This window comes from Cetorhinus maximus, unplaced genomic scaffold (assembly GCF_964194155.1).
Source record: "Cetorhinus maximus unplaced genomic scaffold, sCetMax3.hap1.1 HAP1_SCAFFOLD_908, whole genome shotgun sequence".
In the NCBI taxonomy this organism is placed as follows: domain Eukaryota; kingdom Metazoa; phylum Chordata; class Chondrichthyes; order Lamniformes; family Cetorhinidae; genus Cetorhinus; species Cetorhinus maximus.
This window is the reverse complement of record NW_027596850.1, coordinates 31,442-46,686: the sequence shown is the minus strand read 5'-3', so window position 1 is coordinate 46,686 and position 15,245 is coordinate 31,442. Positions and strand designations below refer to the sequence as shown.

Here is a 15,245-nt window from a genome sequence, read left to right as displayed (position 1 = left end):
TTATGCAAGCAATTTATTGCAAGCCAATAATGCTGAATGATTAAACCTTATGCTGTTCAATCATATCTTCTGTGATAAGCCTATCTATTGTACACTTAGGAGTTTGGACCATTGGATTATTTTAGTATTAAAGGGTTCCAATGAGCAGGAATACTTTCAAATGACAATTGACAAATTATAGTAAGGTACATCACCTTGTAGTTTTTGCATTTTTCTTCCTGTCTTTTTATCAAAACTGTGATGAGGACATGTGGTTTGGAAGAATCATTGTACAAACTAGCTTAATTAGCATTTAGCAGAACTCCAGACCAATCTCAAGGGGTTGACAGTGCATTTCTTAATTCAGCACTTGTACTCCTAGCCAATCAGCATTCACTGTTTAAACAAATATTGGGATGAATGAGAACGATGTTAATTAATCATTTGTAATTAATTATTCAAGAACAAATCCTGCGCTTTGGTATCCCTCCAAGACCTGAGATCAAAACGTTGAGTCTTGAATAAATAATCGCTGCATCACTGTAAAGTGCATTAAAAGCTGGCAATCTGAGGCATATGTATTGTCAGAGGTGTTTCACATTGGTTATTTGAACTTTCAGATTTAATAGCATTTATGGCAGCAGACTCCTTATTAAGTGTTCTTACATAATACTTAAAATTCACAACTGCCAACTTTGAAATAGATGATTGCAGGTATAGAGAATTGTGACCCAGTTACTTCTAAAACTTTTTTCCAACAAGATGTTTTAAAGCAACATACATTGGAGAGAATGTAAAACGTGGTGTAAGAATTGTTAGAGTTGGTTTAATAAGTTAGCTTTGCATTGATACGAGACCACCTCCTATAAGTGCTCAAACAGACAGGTTCTTGGCAGTGATTTTGTACTAAAGGCTATCATCTGGGAGGGGGAAGCCAACTTTCCTTAGCTATAGTTTATAAAAATAGGATATTCAACACTCTGTCAATGGTGGCTCAGGTTGTAGCACTCTCACTTATATAAGTGCCACTCTAGGATTTGAGCACAAAAATGAAGTCTGACACTGTTGTGCAGTACTGACGGAGTACTGTACTGTCGTAGTTGCCATCATTTCGATGAAACATTGAAGCAAGGCCACATCTGCCTCCTCAGGTGGATGTAAAAGATTCCATTGCACTATTTTGAGGAGCAGCAAGAGAGTTATCCCTATTACCCTGATCACTATTTAACCCTCAATCAACATCACAAAAACTGATTACTTGGTCATCACATTGTTTGTGTAGCTGTGTTTCCTACATTACAAAAGTGACAACGCTTATGGTACTTCATTGGCTGTTAAGTGCTTTGCGATCGTGAAAGATGGTATATAAATGCTTTTTACACATTGGTTAGAAAGTTTTCTTTAGGGATTAAAACTGACTGCATTTATCTAAAGCAAAAATATTTATCAGCCTGCATACGCAATGGTTTAAATTGAGATTATTTGAAAACACAATTTTTAAATAGAAAAAAATATTCATCCTTAAATCAAGGGCGTGAATTCTCTCTTCCTCCCCTCCGCTCACTTCCACCGCCCCACTACCTCCCTGTTCCCCAAACATTTCAGAACACAGCCTGTTCTAGAATAGCACAAATTGAAACTTCTACCAGCTTGGATGAGGATCTGGAGAAGTTTTTTTGATTAGCCTTCCTTTTGAAGGAAGATACCTCATTGAGTTATCTCTGAGCAGCACAGCTCAAACAGAATGGAGTGAGAAATCCAACCTGTAAACTCAGTGCTTTATGATAATCATTACAAATAAATGCTGCATTTTAAGTGGAAGAGATCTTTTCTTTAATAAAGAACAGGACTAGAGACGCAACTACTTCAAGGTGAATCACAAATAAGTGAAAGGAAACCTGTTGAAATTAACAATTTAATTTGCCTAATCACAAAAGCATGTAGCAAATAACATCACTCTAATTCATAACTTCAAATTCGGAAGTCATCGCAACCATTGAGGTTTCTCTTGTGGAAATCTATAATGGTTATCCTTCCTGAATGTAGAAGTTAGTCGAAGCACAGTGCACAGTAGCCTCAATTCCAGTTTGCAGCATTTCGCAGTTTAGCCTTCAATGTGTAAAATTCTAAAGTTTTAGTTTCTATATAACTATTTGAACATTGCAATGTTAACATTTGTGCCGTAGCCTAGAAGGTTCTGTACTAATTATTTCTCCTTCTGAGGGTGTTGAGGCAAATTTCTCCCTTCACTATATTTTGATCAAATGACTATTGCATAAGATCTTGCAGTGGTGCAGCAGAGCGATCCCAGTTTAGCCATTTCAAGTATAGTTGCTGGCTAACAACTGGGAATGCTGTCCGACTCTGCTGCTCAAGCTAGGGGCTGTTGCTATAAATTGCTTTTTTTTGAAATGCAAAAATGTTAGCTACTTCACGAAAAACTGGGGCTTTGTGCATTGCAGATTGTATCCTACTGTTTGTTTCATAAGATTCAATTCAGGTGCCTACTAGTCTGAGAAAATTGGATCAACCTTTCTTAAAAATGAACACAATCAACAAATGGACATATCTAAAGCATGTTTCTGTTTCCATTTTAAAGACAAAGGAAAAGTTCATTTTCGGGTAATTTTTTTTTTCAATTTTAACTTCTGCCTTGTAGGATATTTGCAATTTCTCTCCTGTTTCTGGTCTCCAAACTCAACAGGAAAAAAACTGTTAGCAATGAGAACAAAGTTGTGTTTTCCTACATATAGTTTAATTCCTTCTGACAACTTCAAAGTTGCTGCAATCACTACTAAATGGCAAGATGTTTAGCTGACAGTCTAACTCCAAATAATACAAACCACCATGTATTAATTTTTCCCAGTCGGATTGTGGTCAAGCAGGGTAATTCAAGCACCAGTCAATTGTGTTGTAATATTAAGCAAATCCTAGCTCAGAAATGTCCCACTTGTCACCCAGTGCTGGAAAAGATACAAATCAAGATTATTCCTCATTGTGTCATTCATTAGCATCAGCTGTGACCTCAGAAGCTAAACCATTTTGGTTTACCATGGAGACTTGGAAGCAGAAACGAATTTTACTAAGAGTACACTGCAGCTATTAGTTGGAAATTACTACTTGTACAGTGCTCAGCAGAGCCCAGTTCTGCTGACTGAGTTCACTTCATCCCTTCAGCCATGCTTCAGCACAGGAGCAGAACACTGCTCCCTGATGACTGTTGTTTTAATTTTGGGAGCCATTAAGCTACATCAACTATTTTCTAGTAACAATCAAAAAATGAAAAGTTTTTTAAATAAAGGCCCCAGATGGCTCTGTGGACAGTTTAGACACTCTTCGCCTGCTTACTGTCATTATGAAGCCATCTGTACTACCTTTTTTGCGCCACGTTGTTACAGGCAGATTGGACCCGGCCTCTGAACTTACAGCACAACTTCAGTGTCAGTTCAAAGCAAAACTGCGACTGAGATTGCTGCAGTTGTAGTGTAAATCTAGTTTTAAAATATCCTTTTGCACCAATCCAGGGTTGCACTCTATCCATTGTGAAGTAACAGTCTATAACTAGGTACTTGAGGTGATCTTACTGGTCTGGAGTGTTCAGGAGTTGCCACTTTGCTCAGCTATGAACACCTAAAACCATTTTGCACCAAAAAGTGAAAATGGGAGCATATCTTCACCCTAAATTATCTTCCGATATGGTTTTAATTATTAGGTTATTTAAATGGAAGAAAGGGTGTTTGCATTGTCAAGAATTTACTATTTTGATTAAACTGAAAGTACAATTGATTTCAACAGTTTGATCCTTGAGTATCAACTAACCCATAACTAAGGCTTTTAAAACCTTCAACAAAAAGGCAAATACCCTCTGAATGTTTTAATTGAAAACACAGAAAATCCATTTATTTTTTTAAAAAAAACTTCCACAAATGTAATTTGTTGGTTGTCATAAGAAAACGATTCAAGACAGAGAAAAATAATTTTAATGACACCTTTTCTTCTGCCTTCCTATAACCCCTGCAAAAAGGGGAGGGAGGGAATCCTCCCAAAGGTCCAAATTGCAAACAGTACACAACCCACTTCCAGTGAGAACTTAGATCTAGATTATACTTAATTGTTACAGGATCCAGTTACCTTAACCAGGAAATTTGCCTTTTGTAAATGTTGAATTAACAAATCATGTTCCTGAACAACCCAAATTGCCTTCAGTGCATTTACATTCAGTCCATTACTTTCCTTGGGTTTCCTTCTCATTTCGTATGAGGTACATAATATGAATCCAAAGACACCAGAACTAAAATGAAAACAGAAGTCTTTGAATTAACTGCTCTGGAAAAGTCCTTTTTTTTAAAAAAAAAAAAGCCTTTTTGCCCTTACCTCCACAGCCATACATAGAAGTCTTCCAGCAACAAGAAATGCAGTTACAAGCCATTGCATTGTAGAAGGCATCAGAAATGCTGCCGATAGAACTCGATTGTAGTAACCGTACAGCCAAATAGGAAGAACGTGTAATCCAAAGATAGCAAATGCTCCTACAGGAGTCTTAAAACCTGTAGGCAGGATATTACACATTTAACGGTGACATCATTTCACCAAAATGCAAACAATATTTTGTAAATTGACTTTGAATTTGCATTCAAATATTTGACCTGACCTAAATTCAGAAGTCATTAAAGATCCAGTATAGTTTTTATTAAACAAATGTAATATTTTTGATCCCATAATTAGAATAAGTGTTGATCGTCTGAAAAATTGGTAAAAGTCAATCCAGACCAATCAGCATTTATAAATCCTCATCTGGTAAAATGGGAGAGGAGGTAAAATAGTGAGGGAGGGAGGGAGAGAGAGAGAGGGATGCAGCTGGGGGCATATTAGATTAGACAAAGAATTTGAGTGAAAGTTTCCTGAAAATCAGAAATAGTGGTCTTGAACATATTGAATGTTTTGTCACCATAATGCAACCTTTTGATTAGAATTATCAAAGGGGAAGGCCATGCAAGTTCAACTTCTTGATTTACTGACATGCACTCAGATCTTTTTTATTCTTTCATGGGATATGGGTATTGCTGGTAAGGCCAAGGTTTGTTGCCCATCCTTGATTGCCCTTGAACTGAGCTAGGTTGCTAGGCCATTTCAGAGAGCGGTTAAGAGCCAAATACGTTGCTATGGGTCTGGAGTCGCATGTAGGCCAGATTGGGTAAGGACAACAGATTTCCTTCCCAAAAGGAGGTTGATGAACCAGAAGGGCTTTTACGACAATCGACAATGGTTTCATGGTCACTATTCAATGAAGTGAAACAGTGCAAATTAACTTTGGGTTAAACTCTGTATTTACCCACCTTGTATCGTAATAATACAAAATTATTTTGTAATAATCATAGCCTAATGGTTCTATTTTGTAGCATCAGTCATAATTTTACAGAATACTTTTGATTTGCAGATGGTTATTGTATATTGTTGCAAATCTGATTTCATAATTCATATGTTTTAGAAAATAACAGGTTCAGGAATGTGTTAAATTTGGATAAATGGAAACATCTGATTGAGGAACTGATAAAATCCCTGGAGTAAGTGCAATTCAAACAGACCTGGGGTAAATACAGTTTCAAAGGGTAACCTCTTTATTTAATACGGTGAGGGTTAGAAGTGAGAAAACTTAATTTAAACAACAGATGACCCATCTTTGATAGTTTGGTAGAGACAGGAATTTTACAGTTATTGAAATAAGGGATTTGGATTATTCATGTATTTCCCAGATCAAAGAAGCTAAAAGCACCTTTGTAAACAAGAGGGTTTCTTGGTAGAATGTGCAAGTCTGGGAAAAGGGTTGTTAACTCCATTAAATGTATAAATTCAAGATGGTTTTCTGGAACAATATGTTGAGGAACTAACTAGAAAACCGGCTATTTTGTACCTAGTATTGTGCAATGAGAAAGAGCTAATTAATAGTCTCATTCTAAAGAAGCCTCTGGGGAAGAGTGACCATAATATGATGGAATTTTACATTAAGTTTGAAAGTGATGTAGTTCTATCCAAAACTACTTTTAAATCTAAACAAAATAAACAATGCAAGTATGAGGGGCAAATTGGTAGATTGGGAATCTACATTGAAAAGGTATGACAGAAGAGAAATTATGGTTAGGATTTAAAGAATTAATATGTCGCTTACAACAAATTTACATTTCTTTGAGGCACAGAAACCCAGCAGGAAAGGTGATCCCTCCATGGCTAACTGAAGAAGTTTTTTTTTCTTTCAAGGGATGTGGGAATTGCTGGTCAGAATTTATTGCCCATCCCTAATTGCCCTTGGAGATGATGGTGAGCTGCCTTCTTGAACTGCTGCAGTCCATTGTGGTGTGGGTATGCCCACAGTGCTGTTAGGGAGGGCATTCGAGGATTTTGACCCAGAGATATAGTTCCAAGTCAGGATGGCATGTAGCTTGGAGGGGAACTTGTAGATGGTGGTGGTGGTGGTGTCCCCATGCATCCGCTGCCTTGTCCTTTTGGTGGTAGAGTTTGCGGGTTTGGAAGGTGCTGTTGAAGGAGCCTTGATGAGTTGCTGCAGTGCATCTTGTAGATGGTACGCTGTGCTACCACTGTGTGTTGATGGTGGAGGGAGTGAATGCTTAAGATGGTAGATGGGGTGCCAATCAAGCAGGCTGCTTTGTCTTGGATGGCGTCAAGCTTGGAGTGTTGTTGGAGATGCACTTATCCAGGCAAGTGGAGAGGATTCCATCACACTCCTGACTTGTACACAGGCTTTGGGGAGTCAGGAGGTGAGTAACTCTCCACAGAATTCCCAGCCTCTGACCTGCTCTTGTAGTGCTGCTTTGGGCTGCAGTAGAGTGCTTAAGTTGGAGTTTGGTGACTGAGGGAATTTAAGGGTTAATTTCTATCTGAATTCTTGTCTTTCTTTAATTTAGTAATTAACTAAAAGTTGCTGTTTGGGTTGGAAGAAGGTGAGTTTTAGGCCAGCTTTAAAACAGGGTTTATACAGGTTCTGTTTGCAGCTACAACTAGTTAATTAGATAACTGGCTTAAACAGGTTTTCAGAGGTTAGATTCAGAGTATAAAATGGCCATCTTATAGTGCTGACTTTGTCTGCACTGCAGTGCTGCTTTGGGCTGCAGTAGGGTGCTTAAGTTGGAGTTTACTGAAGAGGGAACGAGGTGATCCTTTGAGTACCATGAGTACGGTCGGGTAAATATTTACTACTTGTATCGTTTATAGTTTTTAAGGTCTTATTTTGTGGTTCATCGTTTGTAAGGGCTATATTCTGTAACAACAAGGAGCAGGGCAAAAGGGCCCTAGAGTCATTGATATTATTTGATATTAAGTATCTTCCAGAAGGTTTAATTTAATTTAAAGGGGTAAGTCATGGCAGGAGAGCTCAGCTGTGGTATGCTCCTCCTGCTCTATGTGGGAAGCCGGGAACATTTCCAGTGCCCGGGGCTAGCACATGTATGGGAAGCGTCTCCAGCTGCAGCTCCTGGGAGCCCGGGTTTCGGAGCTGCAGCAGTGGCTGGGGACACTTTGGAGCATCTGCAAGGTGAAGAGTATCGTGGATAGCACGTATAAAGAGTTGGGAGGAAGGGAATGGGTGACCACCAGGCAAAGCAAGAGGAATAGGCAGGCAGTGCAGGAAACTCCTGTGGCTATTCCCGTGCAAAACTGATATACCGCTTTGGATACTGTTGAGGAAAATGACCTCTCAGGGGAAAGCAGCAACAGCCAAATTCGTTGCACCACGGTTGGCTCTGCTGCACAGGGGAGGAGTAAAAAGTGTGGGAATGCAATAGTTATTGGGGATTCAATTGTAAGGGGAATAGATAGGTGTTTCTGTGGCCGCAAACGAGACTCCAGGATGGTATGCTGCCTCCCAGGTGCTAGGGTCAAGGATGTCTCAGAGAGGCAACAGGACATTCTGAAGGGGAGGGTGAACAGCCAGTGGTCATGGTGCACATTGGTACAAATGACATTGGTTTAAAAAAAGGGATGAGGTCCTAAAAGCAAAATATAGGGAGTTAGGAAGTAAGTTGAAAAGTAGGATCTCAAAGGTGGTGATCTCAGGATTACTACCAGTGCCACGTGCTAGTCAGAGTAGAAATAGCAGGATATATCAGATGAATACATGACTGAAAAGATGGTGTGAAGGGGAGGGTTTCAGATTCCTGGGACATTGGGACCGGTTCTGGGGTAGGTGGGACCGGTACAAACTGGACGGGTTACACCTGGGCAGGACCGGGACTGATGTCCTCGGGGGAATATTTGCTAGAGTGGTTGGGGAGGGTTTAACCTAAAATGGCAGGGAGATGGGAACCTATGCAAGGAGTCAGAGGAGGGGGAATCAAGGACAAGAACAAAAGACAGAAAGGGGAATAAGAAAAGTGATAGGCAGAGAAATCAAGGGCAAGAATCAAACAGGGCCTCAGTGAAAAATAGTGGGAACGGGACAAGTAATGTTAAAAAGACAAGCCTTAAGGCTTTGTGCCTTAACGCGAGGAGCATTCACAATAAAATGGATGAATTAACCACGCAAATAGATGTAAACAGGTATGATATAGTCGGGATTACGGAGACATGGCGGCAGGGTGACCAGGGATGGGAACTGAACATCCAGGGGTATTCAGTATTTAGGAAGGACAGGCAAAAAGGAAAAGGTGGTGGAGTTGCATTGCTGGTTAAAGAGGAAATTAATGCAATACCGAGGAAAGATATTAGCCCCGATGATGTGGTATCTGTATGGGTAGAGCTGAGAAAGACTAAGGGGCAAAAAGCGTTAGTGGGGGTTGTATATAGACCCCCAAACTGTAGTGGTGATGTTGGAAATGGCATTAAAGAGGAAATTAGAGACACATGTAATAAGGGAACATCTGTAATTATGGGTGTCTTTAATCTGCATATAGATTGGGCAAATCAAATTAGTAACAATACTGTAGAGGAGGAATTCCTGGAGCATATACGGGATGGTTTTCTGGACTAATACGTTGAGGAACCAATGAGAGAACAGGCCATCCTCGACTGGGTATTGTGTAATGAGAAAGGAAAAATTGTCAATCTAGTTGTGCGAGGCCCCTTGGGGATGAGCGACCATAATATGATAGAATTCTTCATCAAGATGGAGAGTGACGTAGTTGATTCTGAGACTAGGGTTCTGAATCTTAATAAAGGAAACTACGATGGTATGAAGTGCAAGTTGGCTATGATAGATTGGGAAACATTACTTAAAGGGATGATAGGCAATGGCAAACATTCAAAGAACACATGGGTGAACTGCAACAATTGTTTATTCCTGTCTGGCGCAAAAGTAAAACAGGAAAGGTGGCTAAACCATGGCTTACAAGGGAAATTAGAGATAGTATTAGATCCAAGGAAGAGTCATACAAATTAGCCAGAAAAAACAACAGACCTGAGGATCGGGAGTAGTTTAGAATTCAGCAAAGGGGGACCAAGGGATTGATTAAGAAGGGGAAATAGAGTACGAGAGTAAGCTTGCGGGGAACATAAAAACTGACTGTAAAAGTTTCTATAGGTATGTGAAGAGAAAAAGATTGGTGAAGACAAATGTAGGTCCCTTACAGTCAGAAACAGGGGAATTTATAATGGGGAAGAAATAAATGGCTGACCAACTCAATACATACTTTGGTTCTGTCTTGACAAAGGAGGACACTAATAACATACCAGAAATGTTGGGGAACACAGGGTTTAGTGAGAGGGAGGAACTGAAAGAAATCAGTATTAGTAGGGAAATGGTGTTGGGGAAATTGATGGGATTGAAGGCTGATAAATCCCCAGGGCCTGATAATCTACATCCCAGAGTACTTAAGGAAGTGGCCCTAGAAATACTGGATGCATTGATGGTCATTTTCCGAGATTCTATAGACTCTGGAACAGTTCCTATAGATTTGAGGGTAGCTAATGTAACCCCACTATTTAAAAAGGGAGGTAGAGAGAAAACAGGGAATTATAGACCAGTCAGCCTGACGTCGGTAGTGGGGAAAATTCTAGAATCCATTATAAAAGATTTAATAGCTGAGCATGTGGAAAACAGTGGCAGAATTGGACAGAGTCAGCATGGATTTACGAAAGGGAAATCATGCTTGACAAATCTACTGGAATTCTTCGAGGATGTAACTAGTAGAGTTGATGAGGAGGAGCCAGTGGATGTGGTTTATTTGGACTTTCAGAAGGCTTTCGACAGTCCCACATAAGAGATTAGCGTGTGAAATTAAAGCGCATGGGATTGGGGGTAGTGTATTGAGATGGATAGAAACCTGGTTGGCAGACAGGAAACAAAGAGTAGGAGGAAACAAAGAGTAGAAATAAATGAGTCTTTTTCCGAATGGCAGGCAGTGACTAGTGGGGTACCACAGGGATTGGTGCTGGGACCCCAGCTATTCACAATATATATTAATGATTTAGATGAGGAAACTAAATGTAGTGTCTCCAAATTTGCAGATGACACAAAGCTGGGTGGGAGGGTGAGCTGTGAGGAGGATTTTGAGATGTTTCCGTGTGATTTGGACAAGCTGAGTGAGTGGGCAAATGCATGGCAGATGCAGTATAATGTGGATAAATGTGAGGTTATCCACTTTGGTAGCAAAAACAGGAAGGCAGATTATTATCTGAATGGCTATAAATTGAGAGAGGGGAATGTGCAATGAGACCTGGGTGTCCTCATACACCAGTCGCTGAAGGTAAGCATGCAGGTGCAGCAGGCGGTAAAGAAGGCAAATGGTATGTTGGCCTTCATATCGAGAGGATTCGAGTACAGGAACAGGGATGTCTTGCTGCAATTGTACAGGGCCTTGGTAAGACCACACCTGGAATATTATGTGCAGTTTTGGTCTCCTTATCTGAGGAAGGATGTTCATGCTATAGAGGGAGTGCAGTGCAGGTTTACCAGACTGATTCCTGGGATGGCAGGACTGACATATGAGGAGAGATTGAGTCGGTTAGGATTATATTCGCTGGAGTTCAGAAGAATGAGGGGGGATCTCATGAAAACCTATACAATTCTAAGAGGACTAAACAGGGTAGATGCAGGAAGGATGTTCCTGATGGTGGGGGAGTCCAGAACCAGGGGTCACAGTCTGAGGATATGGGATAGACCATTTAGGACTGAGATGAGGAGAAATTTCTTCACCCAGAGAGTGGTAAGCCTGTGGAATTCGTTACCACAGAAAGTAGTTGAGGCCAAAACATTGTTTGTTTTCAAGAAGGAGTTAGATATAGCTCTTGGGGCGAAAGGGATCAAAGGATATGGGGAGAAAGCGGGAGCAGCCTATTGAGTTGGATGATCAGCCATGATCATAATGATTGGCGGAGCAGGCTCAAAGGGCCGAATGGCCTACTCCTGCTCTTAGTTTCTATGTTTCTATATGGCTGATCCAGTTCGGTTTCTGGTCAATGGTAACCCCCAGGATGTTGATACTGGGGGATTCAGCGATGGCAATGCCATTGAATGTCATGGGGAGATGGCTAGATTCTCTCTTATTAGAGAGAAGAGAAATTAAAGATTATATTAAATCAAATGAGGAGGCTTATAAAGTTGTCAAAAAAAAGCAGTCTGCCTTTACTGAATCCTAAAATGCTCTCAGGCAAGTTTACTGATAAAGAAAGAGACAATAGAATATGAGAGGTGGGTCCCAGAATCAAGTTTTGTTTTGAAGATAAAAGATAATTAATTTACATTTGTTTGAAACATCCTAAGTATGCCATATTGTCATGGAGATGAGATATAGGATTAGGGAGCTTCCTTTGTTTAATTCATGTGTGTGTGTTTGCTTACAGAAGCAGGCAGAGAGAGAGAAAGAAAGAAATCTGTAAAACAATCTGTGCCTGTCCAAAGCCAGGACAAGGAGCGTAGAGGACATTAGGAACCAGGGGTGTTCCTCATTTTTAAAATCACTAAGCACGAATGCAGTGAGGCCCAAGCTTGAGCTCAAAAGTCCACAGTTGTGGGGCTTCAAGAAAAGTTGGAGGATTGCTTAGCCAGAAACTAACAGAAGGGTCCCCATGAAATCTCAAACCTCAGAACAGTGGGTACGTGGAGAAATGAAAGTGAATTCTGGAGAGCCGTGGCATTCTTAGTTATTCTTAGAATTCCAAAAGAATTAGTGAATGAATCCTCAAGATCTTGTAACATATAAGAGAACTCTTGGGTGGAATTAGTAAGTAAAATGCGGAACTGAATTTATACTCAAGTCTCGACAAACTAAATTTAATATTCTGTGGAAGGGTCATGTGGACTCGAAACGTCGACTCTTTTCTTCTCCACCGATGCTGCCAGACCTGCTGAGTTTTTCCAGGTAATTCTGTTTTTGTTTTAAATTTAATAGCGCTTGTTTTGTTTAATTTTTTCTATACAGTAAAATTTGTTTTTATTTAAAAATGTGAAATATTGTGACGTTATTTTGCCTTATCACTGTGTTCAAATTTCTCTGTGGAGATGATAATATTTAGAATTGTTTAAGCATTATTTTCTTACATTTTATTCAGAACAGAAACCATTGGATCAGTGAGCCCAGGAAAAGTTTATGTAGCAGTGTTTATTTATACTGATTTGGGAAAGATTGTTTCTTTGAATTACTCAGCAAGTGTCTTGTTTTTGTTTAGATGGAGCCTGGGGTGGGGATGGCAGGGCTGAAAAAACCCCAGAAAATGCTGGAAATACCCCCTGTTTTTCTCTCTCCACAGATATTGCAGAGTGAAATTTAATGCTGGCCAAGGGAGCAGGGAAAAGGCAGGAGGCACCATTGTCAAGTCCCCTAGGGTTGAGGAGGAAGTGGGGCAGCATTGCTGATGGCACACAGGGAAAGTAATTTTAATGGTTTTGCATGCAATGAATATTCATTAAACCACAATCAAATGCTATCTTAGCAACTAAGTTGGTGATGCACAGGAATCACAGGCCTTCACTTTCACGACCGGTTAAAGCTGGTGGTGAGCAGGCGATTCAGTCCTCAAGGTGGAAGGTGAAAGACTTGGGGTTGCCTGAGGAGTGGATGCTGAGAAGCATCTTAGGGAAGGTCAAATCGGCCTGCAGGCAGGTCGGGGGTGACTCAGCAAGTCCAGGGTGAGCTGCACCTTGAGCCGTTTGACTACAGACACAAGGTCTTTGAAGGCCAGCTCTCCATTGCAACACACTCCGTTGCCAAGGTTCTGCCTTCTGTTGAAGTTCTGCAGGCAAAATGTTCCTGGAGCCTCAGGCAGAGGACTAATGGCACCGAAGGATAGAACTGGGCATTGTCAGCCAGAAGGAGGACAAAGGGCACCACCCAGGGCAGGGCCAGATGCTGAGGGCAGTCAGGTGGCAAGAAACCACGGGCCCAGTCCGACACAAAGCAATGGCATATCCAAGAGTCTACCACTCACACCTCAACTACCTGCAAATGGTAGAGAAGCAATGCCAAGGATGTCTACGCAGGATCTCACATATCTGACCTGTGTCCCATTGAACTGGGAGGGCTTTAAAATTCACTTCTATGCCAACGGTTCCTTTCAGGGCTCATGAGGGACATGTGTGCTTCTCGCAAGCAACGACAAATTGCAAAGAGTTGACGAATTCCCTGTTTGAGGGCCAGAGAGTTCATGTGCTTCAGAACAGATTTCGAGAGCTTGGCCAATAAAGCTGTGGGCTTTGAGGCCGTCAGGGCATCCCACGTGCGGGGTGTTAATGACTGCAGACTTGTGGTAATCAGCTCTTACTGGGACCAGACTGTGACCTTGATCAATAGGAAAGGCTTCCACTCCCCACATGTGCAATTGGCCTGCAACCACAGAAGCTATATCCTACAGGGGTGTGTCCACTTCCCAGGGAGTTCTCGCAATGCACACATTCTTTGCCACTCCCAGCTGCCACAGCTATTAGGGGGATGGGTTCTGGGCAACAGGGGCTCCACTGAAGCAGTCCAGGCTGCAGGACTTCATTTTCACCGATCCAATGGTCTGCTCTATAGTGGCCCTCGTGGAACCATGGGATTCATTGTAGTGCTCCTGGAGCTGGAGGGTTTCTGATGACGTCAGCAGACAGCTCCTGAGGGCCTGGAGGGAGGTCCAGGTACCTCAGTCCCCCCCTCTTACCTGGTCACCAGTGTATACAGCCCGTAGCCAGAGTGATAGCATGCAGGTCTGAGTGCAGTTACTGAGTGGTCTGCTCAATTTGGCTCATGATAGTCATCCACCTCTCCATGGAGGAAGCCAAGTGCTCGTCCACATGCCAGAATTCTGCCTGGATGGACTCAACACTTCCACTCGAACTATGATGGAAGTATGAACCTGCAACTTTCGGCCCAAATCCATCTAGGCCTCGTGATCCATCTGTTGCTGTACCATATACTTCATTCACCTGTCTGCCTGCTCCATCCCCTTGCTGAAACACGTTTCTTGCTGCCCTCACGAGAGCCACATTTATCCAACATGACCATTGTACTCACCCTGGCAGCGTGGAGTAGAACCTGCAGGACAGCATGACTGAACCATGGACCTACATGCTGCCTGAGTCTGGCATTCAAGCTGGTGATCCTGGGGTGCTATAGCAGGCTCTGCAAAATAGATACTGTTGGCTTGTAGGCTATGGATGTATGTCCGGGTGCCGCTTAAAATGGTGCCTAGACCTCCGACCCCATTAGCTGATAATGGGTTTGCTGACTTCCTGGCTGACCTCCACCACATTTAATTACTGGCTGTAACATAATCCCAGTCGGTCAGCTTCTCCCATTGCGAGCGGAAGCTCCATCCACTTGTGGATTCACAACTGGGACCCACACCAGGATGACTAACTTCCATGGAGTGTTAACATTTCAGGTCTGTGACCTTTCATCATGAGGGGCTGGTGTTGCTGGCTAATGATATGGCAGGTTTATCCTTTTTATGTCTGATAATCAGATGATGAGTAAAAGAGTATATTATAAAAGTCAAGTCTCTGTAGTCATATGATATGTCTCCTCAGAATGTCATGATACGCTGACACATCTGCCTCCACATCAGGCTGCTATCAAGTCCCACTTCAGTCTGTCCCCACTCACCTGTCAGCTCCACAGCCAAAATAGTCATTCCATGATTCTAATTTGAAAATAAAACTGAATACTTTATGTAGTTTAAAATAATACCTAAAAACCTGTTACAGTGGCATGACACAAACTTGGAATTCTGAAAACATTCAAAATTGGCTCATAAGGAAATCGGAGTGAGGAACGGCCAATCAACCCCTTGAATTTGTACAGTCATCCATTTGGATTATAGCTGATCTGTACCACAACTGGTAT

General features: G+C 41.5%; 1 protein-coding gene across 2 annotated transcripts in view; it reads right to left on the bottom strand.

The window, feature by feature from the left end:
- Positions 1-1,880: 1,880 nt before the first annotated feature.
- Positions 1,881-15,245, bottom strand: part of LOC144675066 (uncharacterized) — a 33,541-nt gene continuing 20,176 nt past the window's right edge. The window contains exons 5-6 of one of the 2 annotated variants that reach the window (XM_078536110.1): positions 4,354-4,526; positions 1,881-4,270 (exon numbers count right to left, since the gene is read on the bottom strand). In XM_078536110.1, the coding sequence (XP_078392236.1) occupies positions 4,205-4,270; positions 4,354-4,526 (239 nt within the window). In that variant the 3' untranslated portion in view covers positions 1,881-4,204. The remainder of the gene's footprint in view (positions 4,271-4,353; positions 4,527-15,245) is intronic. The other variant, XM_078536111.1, reaches the window with a different exon arrangement.